The sequence below is a fragment of the Clytia hemisphaerica genome, unplaced genomic scaffold (assembly GCF_902728285.1).
Source record: "Clytia hemisphaerica strain Z4C2 unplaced genomic scaffold, Clytia hemisphaerica genome assembly, whole genome shotgun sequence".
Lineage (NCBI taxonomy): Eukaryota > Metazoa > Cnidaria > Hydrozoa > Leptothecata > Clytiidae > Clytia > Clytia hemisphaerica.
In genome coordinates, this window is record NW_027104166.1 from 727,242 (window position 1) to 736,984 (window position 9,743).

At 33.8% G+C, this 9,743-nt stretch overlaps 1 protein-coding gene across 1 annotated transcript; it reads right to left on the minus strand.

Annotated features, from left to right (window-relative positions):
• Window positions 1-1,424: 1,424 nt before the first annotated feature.
• Window positions 1,425-5,434, minus strand: LOC136814226 (uncharacterized). Its single transcript, XM_067070742.1, has 3 exons — window positions 4,077-5,434; window positions 3,405-3,500; window positions 1,425-2,273 (listed from the first exon to the last, which is right to left on the minus strand). Exons 1-3 carry the CDS (start codon window positions 4,948-4,950, stop codon window positions 2,125-2,127), a joined length of 1,119 nt encoding a protein of 372 aa, XP_066926843.1. The 5' UTR covers window positions 4,951-5,434; the 3' UTR covers window positions 1,425-2,124.
• Between the last annotated feature and the right edge of the window lie 4,309 nt (window positions 5,435-9,743).

The window sequence follows — 9,743 nt, forward strand, 5'->3', positions numbered from 1 at the left end:
AGCTTTTAATTTAAGTTTTAAACTAAATTTTGATTTCAAAATTGATTTACTTTCTACTTTCGTTTCAAATTAAAAACGGGTTTGTTTTCAAAAACGATTTCCAACTCAGCCCATCGAGGCCATGTCATTTTAAAATCAATTTTAAATTATTTTAAATGAATTGATCTGACAGCCCATTGAGGCCACTCATAGAAATGAGTAAATTTCAACAGATAAAGTTTCTTTTGATAATAGAACGAACCAGTTGTTTGTTTTAGGGGGGGGGGGGTCACATTGCTGACATTGGGGTTTCCTCGGAGCCAAAAATATTAAAGCATATGGCGGCAACATGAAAGGGGTTGGAAGTAAATAAAACTTCCCTCTTATTACACTCTTTTTTTATAAGAACCAGTAAATTTTTGCTGAGGCTCGGCTGTTCTTAATTTTTTGGCACTTTGAGCCTTGAATTGTTCTTATTTTGTTCTTATTTTTCCAAGGTAAGAAACAAGTTTTGGCTATTTACTTTACTATTTAGAGGATTTTAGAAACCAGGGCAACCAGGGATTCTTTTTGCTATAACTCTCTAACTTCAGCCTCTCCACTGTTCTTAAATTGTTCTTATATAAAAAAAGTGTATTTCCTCTCTTCTCAACATTTTTCCTTTTATGCTCGCATGCTGCATATTAAGAAAAAATTCGACTCTTTATTTACACATCAAAACAAAGGCTTTTCATTGTTTGATGAATAATTTTGTCTGCAAAAAGAAGTAAATTTTTCAAGACAATACAACCCACCAGCCAAACAATGAACAATAGAAAGGAAAAGCACTGTGACGGACATAAAATCTCTCATTTATGGTACCATAGAACACTGGAGTAAAGGATATTATTTTAGACTCTCCTACACATTTGTAAAAATATTTGGGGTTCAAGCACTAAGTTGTTTTGGCCTTGATGGGCCGTGAACTGTAAACAAACCAATAAGTAACCATAGTAACTTCAATCTTTTAAGCCTGTAGGGGTCTGGAGACAAAGCTGTCCTTGGCACTGATGGGCTACGTGAGAAAAGTGATTTTAAAAATAAAAAAACAAAATGCTTTTTAAAATGATATCGAAAAGTAAATGAGAATTAAAACAAAATTTAAATCATTTGTGTGGCCTTGCTGGGTCGTATTTTAAGTTGTTTTTAAAGTCATTTTGAAAACGAAATTACTTTTAAATTGATTTTGAAATGAAAGTTAATTTAAATTGTAAAATGAAAGTTATTTTCATTTATAAAAAAAATATTTTTCTGAGTTTTTCAATAAAAAATTACTTGGCACTTATGGGCCACCATAGTTTAGTAACATTTAAAACGAACATTTTGACATTAAATTTTTACTTACTAATGATAAAATCACAAATAAATCATCAATATGCATACAATATGAAACAAATCAATCCTTGGATACATCTTTATAGTAAAAAAGTGTTTATTAACAGAAGCTCTTATTCATTTTAATATGATATTTACATTACAATGAAAAAGTTTTTCAACGAACTTTTTTTACAAGTTTTAGGTCGTCTGTGACCATTTTGGTCCTTTGTAAAGTTTCTCAGGTACCGCACGAAAACCTTTTATCATTGGAAGCCAATTAAAGCTGGTCTCCAATTGCACGCGCTGCGATCGCACTTTTTGGCTTCAATCCTTATTGCTTGGAAAAAAGATTACGTCTTAAAAATGTAGCGCGCGCTTGAAAAAAAGTTGAACACATTTCAACTTTTTTCAACCGTTACGTCAGATCGCACCAATGCGCGTGTAAGTGGAGACCCGCCTTTACAATTGAATATAGTTTCACATAATCATCACTGCATAATTTATCTGAACCGTCGCAAATGTCCAATTTTTTGTCCAATACAATCCGAAGTTGGGGATGAACTGGAATTTTTATAAAGTACTTCATTCTCTCAAAACTCTCAAGGACATGAATAAAACAGCTCAAGCATTTCCAACAACACCATTAATAAAATCTGAGAAAAACGCAAGCAAAATCAGTTCTAAAACTTCACGGACAATAACTTGGAGAATCTCAAAAAATTGGCCGGCAAAATTTTTGTGTTTAAAACGCCTTATTCCTCGTTTCGGTAGGTTTTACGTTGTTTTCTTTCAATACTCCAGAAGCACGTTTCGGTCATTTGAAATGATATTTTCAATCTCGTCAGATTTGATGCTCATAGCTCTGGGGTATTCATACGTCACGAAGGAGGGGTCGATTTGGTCCAAACTCAACACTTCCTCCGAATCCGTCTCTAAACCTTGAAATATAAAGTTGATTTTATAGTTATCTGGGTTTTGAAGATTGATAGATAAGTTCTTGATTAAACGATTTTTTAAATGAGAACATCAAGAAATTTTGAAGCCTTGGGATGTTCTTAGTTTTTTGAGTTTTAAGCCTCATAATGTTCTTAACATGTTCCATTTTGCCGGCAATTTTGTCCATTTTTCTAAGAAATAGGGTGTTTTAGAAATTTTCTTAACTTGTTCTTATTATTTTGGTCATGAAAGCCTTATGTTCTTATATAGTTTGTTCTTATAAAAAACGTGTAGTTTACTCATCAACATTCCTAAGAAGGGAAAGTGAGGTCTAAGTATCTCGTCTAGACACCTAAGAGCCTATGGCCTTTCTCCTTTCAATATGAGATCTTTTTATGATACACGTTTTTTATAGGTACAAATTATATAAGCACATAAGGTTTCGACTGCCAAAATGTTAAAAACAAGTTAAGAACATTTCAAGGCTTTATGGACTCAAAAACACTCGATTTCTTAGAAAAATGGGTAAAAATGGTCAAAAATTGATTAAAATAAGAACATGTTAAAAACATTTTTATGCTCGAAACCCAAAAAGTTAAGAACATCCAAAGGCTTCAAAAATTTTGGATGTTCTTTTAAAAAAAACGTGTATTCATGTACCTGAGAAGGGAAAGTGAGGTATCTCGTCTAGACACCTACAAGCCTCTCGCCTTTCTCCTTTCAAAATAAAACCTTGTTTGATAAATATCAACGGACCACAATACCTTAAACACATCAACCACTATCAATGATATTTGCTTATAAGACTCTCTCCCCCAAGAATAGACTCAGCCTTTTTTTGAAATGTTTACAGAAATCAAGACAAAATTCAGCTTCTTTATCGAAAACATATTATCTAACCTCTAAATGTTTTTATTTATCTCGAGACAAGTAGATTGAGTAACTTGAGAATCTTTAGTTGGGAAAAGTTGGCCTTCTCTAATTCGATTTTTGAGGGACAAAAATTAGATTTTAAAATCTTCTAAGGATAGGTATCAACAGACCACCATCCCACGAATCTCTTTTGACTCTACTCTCCCGCAGAAATGAAGACAAAATTCAGCCTCTTTTCCGAAAAAAAAGTATCATCTAACCTCGTGGTATAATCTGTTCATTTTCGTCTCCAGGTATCCTGGGGTTGCGGGTCGTCTTTCGCTTTGTTTTTACTGCTAGTACAATCAAGAGACCTCCTGTAATAAAAGAAATGAGATGATCGAACAGATGGAATTCATAGGCGGTTTTAGACCATGTCGAACTTATCAGAGGAAGAGATTTGTAATTGTAATATCATTGTCTTTTAACGAGCGTTGTACTCCTTCGAATGTTTACGACGTACTTGCTCTATTGTCTTGAATCCGCCAGTGAACTTAGAATTTATCCTTAAACCCGATAAATTCCATTTACTAAGTCTGGTTTTACTAATAACCAATTGCAAATTTTAGAATTTGCAAAAGAGAGATAATAAATTATTTTGATTTCAAGTTTTGATCAGACTAGCAAGCGCCTGTCTTTCCTTGGACACAGGAAGGCGTGAATAGTGCTTATCAAAAATAGAAATTGCCGCGCGTGAGGGGTTTGGAAAGACAGTTGTATCAGTGAACATAGTAAGCCCATTGCAAGCTTAAGCTTCAGCAAAATACAATGACGTGATTTACTAGTCAAAGTTTAACTTTTTATTGTAATTGAACGCGGTTATATGCCGATTACATTTCAATTGCAAATTCTCAAAAAAGACATTACTTAAAGACAGAAATCTGTACACCTACCGATGATCACAATAGCCATTGCACTCAACGAGATTGCCATTTCAACTTTGAATTGCCCTTTATCCTTATCTTCCGTTTCCTGTTGACTCTTTTCTCTTTTTGTCTCGTCACACCTCGTTTTTACTTGAAGACATCTTTCCGAAGATGGTTCAAGTTGAAACGCTACGCATGCGTGGTAATCCTTACACAGAACAAGTTTCGTAATACTAGTTTCACAATAGTCTGTCTGGCAAACTACTTTTACCTGTCGACTGATGTTTAAGGTTCTGTCGGCATCCCAGTATCTAACTGTCATGGATTTGGTGTAAAACCAACGCTTTTGCCATCGTAATGTTATGGCACTGTAATCTGTCTCTGCCTGCAGACCCAAGAATTTGTAGTAGTTTGTACAACAATGGGAGGAGTACCAGGTAGGCTGGTAATCATAGTCTTTTTCAACTGTCCGGTTTTGTCTTTTTCGGACACTGTTGTTGAAAAAAGATTCCATGAGTGTTAAATGGTAGTATAACCAAAGTTCATTGCCAAAGAATTTTGGAGTATGTTTGAAATCCTCGCAGTCAACGTAAACGGTGTGTTGATCTTTGTCGGTCGATGGTTGAGGTCTGCATTTTATCGTCCTGTTTGCTTTTCTGTTTGATGTTTCTTGGATGTGGAGATAGAATTGGGATGTGTGGTTTTGTTGTTGTATTGTGGATGTTGTCTTATTGATTTTATATTGTATGATTATAGTATCATTGTCTGTTATGATGCATTGATGGTAATTTCTTAATCTCCAATCATCACGACATATGGATGCTTGCAATACACCGAAATAGAAAATCAGAATTGGTAAAGTCGCCATGAGGTGTTTATTGTGGAAGGGTAATGGTGCCATTATTCCCGTTAAAAAGTTCAAAACTCTCAATTGGTTAAACTTGCACCAATGATTCTCCAGAAATGTTTTTTTTGTCAAGATGACGGTATTGATTAATAATACTTTCCCGAAGTTTTTGATTGACCTTTTTTCAAATGCTTACATATGTCAAAGTTGCTGAACTTTTGAAACTTTCAATCAAGTTATTAATTTTGATATTCAGAGAGATTCTATTATCAAATTTGTTGCATATGTTTTGGTTCTGGACAGAGTTTCTTCAATGATCCTAAATTAGCCTTCGTCTCTGGTCTTGATGTATTGATTTGTTGATTTATATCACACGGTTTTCTTGTTATCGATTGAACGATAATCTCAAAGCCAGATTTGACCAAAGTTTGTTTCTTTAATAATTTCTCTTTGAATTTTTTTTCTTAAATTTTCAATTTTCTTTTATCATTTCGTCCCATCTGCTTGTAATAACATTATATGATTTCATTTCATTCCCCTAATAGAAATATTAAAAATATATATTTTTGGAGAGAACTTTTTACGTGATTCCCAAAATAAATTCCCACAGACATATGTGTGTTCTTCATGCCTTTGAAAACCCCCTTAGACACACCCAGGGCCGATTTTAATTTTCTGACTCCTACAAGAAACTGAAAAAGAACATCTCAGCCTGTTTCAGACATTTTTGTTTCTCTCACACGGATTTATCTAGGAGGGTCATCTTCAATATTTTAGCTCAAGTTTTCGCCCTGCCTATTCTAATTGTGAATTAAAGTGGCCACAAAGTGGGCTGTCTAAAGTCAATGCATTACCCTCTTTTGACGTCAATGTAATGTTTTTTTTCAACCTTTTCCAAGTAAAGATGTTAACAGCCAACGCTGTGCCCACTTTCTGTCCACTCTAACAATTAGAATAGGCTGGGCAGAAAGTCGGCTGTCTAAACTAGAGCTTAGTATTTTTTCAGAGCTTGGACGTCAAATCTATTATCGTCAAATTCGATAAATTGCGTCCAACACTGTCAGATAGTCTAGTATCGACCCTGTATACCATGCCATTTTTCATTGCTTCAATGACGTAATTAGTCATCTTCGTCAAACTTTGCAGTCGGAAGCTTTCCTTATTTGGTGAAAACATACTCCCATTTTTTATGAAAGCAAAAATATTATTTTTCCTCTTTTGAAAAGCTGGACTTTTTTTCATTTTTAATGTCGATGTTTTTTTGGAATTTACAAATTGATTCCTTGATAGCGATCAGATTGCAAAAATGTTTTTGTACAGAAGAAAGAAAGGCTTTTGAAGGGTACTCAGTTCAATGCATTTAGTTGATTTTTGCCATCTGATCAACCATCATTTCCATTTTTCATCTGCTGTCCTAACAAAAAAAATCCAAAATCGGAAAAAATGTTCCAACCACCTTAGATTAACCTGGTCGGTTTGAGTTCTCCATAAAGCGCTAAATCTAGTAGTAATTTATAGGAACAAACTATATAATAACATAAGACTTCGATGGCCAAAATGTTAAGAACAAGTTAAGAACATTTTAAGGCTTTGGGGACTTTAAAACACCCAATTTCTTAGAAAAACGCGCAAAAGTACCCACAAAATGGCGAAAATGGCTTAAATCTGAAAAAAGTTAAGAACAAGGCTTCAAAAATTTTTGATGTTCTTATAAAAAAACGTGTCCATACCCAGTTGCAATTATCTAATTGGCCTGATAAGAGTTTTCAAGCCAGCTAAGTGAAGTACTGTCTGGTCCGGACCCGAATAAACGTCCGGACGTTAATAATTTTTGAAAATTGTTCAGACCACCACGTTCTTATTAGAACCTCCCTTTTTATTTATTTTTGAAAATAATTTCGGTTAATTACCTTATTTTCAAGTTGTGAGAGTTACAATTTCTGACCCCAGGCGATTAAGCCCCCCCCCCGTTTATCATATTTATGAAAGATTTCGGACCCCTCCCCCTACTATTTGGGACCTTAGATTACCGACACTCCGTTGGACATGGACAATTTTTATTAATGTTAATCTTTTGTTGTTCAATTTGGTTGGTACATTTTTATTCACCCAAAATTTAATCCCAAAAAAATATAATAAAGTTTCGAAATTCAATTTATTTTCAACACAAAAACTCAATAATGTATAACTTTTCCAGCCATTTTCATCCATATTCTGAAATAAGATAAAAAGTTGTGAAAACTCTAGACAGAAAGAGAAAAGATTAGAAGGAAAAACAGTCAAGAAAAAATAACAAAGAAAAGAGAAGAAGAAGAAAATTATATGTTTTTTGCAGTATGGTTTGTCCCGTTCACAAAAAAGGCAAAGAAGATGTATCGATTAAAGATTTCAAATCCTTTTTATCTTTTCGCAAAGATCTTTTTCTGTTTTCTTTTTATAAGAAACTTTCATTATCCATCATGAATATTCTTAACTTTTTGGTAAAAATTATCCTGAAATATTCTTACGGTATTTTTAGGTTTTGATCTTAACCAAGCCAAAATCTAGCATAAAAACATACCTCAAGCAAACATTTGGCATTTTTGTGGAACCTTTTAGCATCCCAGCTGGCACACAACGTTGTTTCAACGTTTATCTAACGTTCAAAACGTCCATATAACGTTAGATGAACGTTTGAGAATATCCATGGTGAAACTAGATGAAAATGGGAAAACACAATTCCTATAAAAAAAATGCAATCATTTTAGGTAAATAGACTTTTTCATAAATTACGTCACGAACATCACTTGCCTCGTAGTCAAACAATTACCATGGTGATTGTGTCCCTTGAGACATCAAATGATTTATTTAAAAATCCGCTGTGAGTTAATCACCACAACAATAATTTCAAAACGAGGCAAGTGATGTTCGTGACGTAATTTATGAAAAGGTCTATTTGCAGTAGTTTGTAATTGTAACCAAACTTAAGTACGAAAAATCGAAAGCTTTATTTGGACTTCTGACCTATTTTGAACCCCCAAGTCCATGAAAATACCAACTAAACCAGTGACTGGACCATAATTTTACAGATTTTGTATTCCTATAAGTTGTCGGAATAACTTCACCCGAAAAAATATATTCTTCAAGTAATAATATTCAACATGTCTCTTACAGCTCAGTAGTCCAAATCCAGCAAGAAAATATAATACAGTGACCGAATAATTTTGTCATAAATCTTTTGTACTCCTATATAATACCTGGTATGTAATCATCCAGTCTTAATTGTGCGCTAATTGATTGGTAATTGTAATTACATGTGTTTTATAAGAACATCCAAACATTTTGAAGCCTTTGGATATTCTTAACTTTTTGAGTTTTAAGCCTAAGAATGTTCCCAAAATGTTCTTAATTTCAGCATTTAGCGAGTACTTCGTGCAATTTTGTGAAGAAATCTAGTGTTTTATGAGTTTCTAAAAACTTGAAATGTTCTTAACTTGTCCTTGATATTTTGGCCACGGAGCCTTATGTTCTTATAAAAAACATGTACATCGATCTGACAAGAGTCTGTAGTTAAACAGCTTCATCAAAGTTTCATACCTTTTTTTGCTATGGAAACATTCAACTTTTAGCTGTCTATTAGGTAGGAATAATTTCGGTTTTTGGCAAACGATTCTTTGTTTAAGACACTACTGAGCATGTTTGAAGCCTCAAGTTTTATATTATCGGGTTTGCGCTGTGATTTCTACTCCATCGTGGGTAGGACCCATTCCGATTCATTGGAGGGCATATCTATCTATCATATCTATGTATTTGCACTTTTGAGGAGGGTAGAGTGATTTGCTATTTGGAATAACCTGTATTTCTGACCCGCAAAATCGAGAACAATAAAAGTGCTGATTTACCAACATCCTCAGTCATCCAGAGCTGGGTAAATTATATTCTTAAAAACACACATACATAAACTCGGTATTATTGTAAAATGCAACTAAATTACAACTTCTTTTAAATCAGACAGTTATTTTGTTTGGTTCTTTGTGTTTGGTTTCCTTGGCGATAAGAAAAACATGTATTAGACGTTAGGAAACTAAGTCGGTTCTGTCACGTAGCAAGCGGTTTTCATGGTTGAGTAATAGTCAACTGATAGTTTGATCAATTTTGTCAGGACAGAGACCCTAGCCCGGGGTCCACTTAACGTTTTTTTTTGAACTCTAGATGGCTCAATTAAGTGGCCTGGTAGTATATGGTAGTTCTCATTTTATTAGCTTTTGCAGGGTTTGCAGATTTTAAGTTGTTTTTTTGGAGTTTTCTTTAAAAAGAGGGCATTGCGAGTTTTTTGTTGGTTTCTCATTTTTGAACTTAGAGTACCTTTTTTTTTTTTAATTTTTAGTGTTTTTCTTTCAAAATAGCGAACTCGCCAAATGAAGCTAGTTTTCTTCATTGGAAAATTATTAAAATTATTATTAAATAGAAATTATAAAAAAGTTCAGCCAGAAGTAGACTCTAGTCTAAAACAAAAACCCACAAGATCTCTTAATATTTCGCGATTGTTAAGCGTTTGGTTAGAAAATAGTGAAAAAGTCTCTCTGGAGAACTTTTGAAAACCGAAGAAATTTATCTTTAAAATGTACAGTCCTATTAATTAAGGTTTACTTTTTGACTAAAAGTAAATCCTCTGAAACTTTAACGATCACAATTTAGGGGGTCTGGTTTAGGGTTCCATAACCTGCCACAATTAGCCCTGTTTCTTTTACTTAAGTCTTCTAGCTAATTCAGCTTACAAGACAAGCTCCAAAATTTTACATTCAATCTGATATTTGTATAAAAACCACGCGGGCTGCTCAAGGCCGCGCAACTTAGGTAGGATTTAG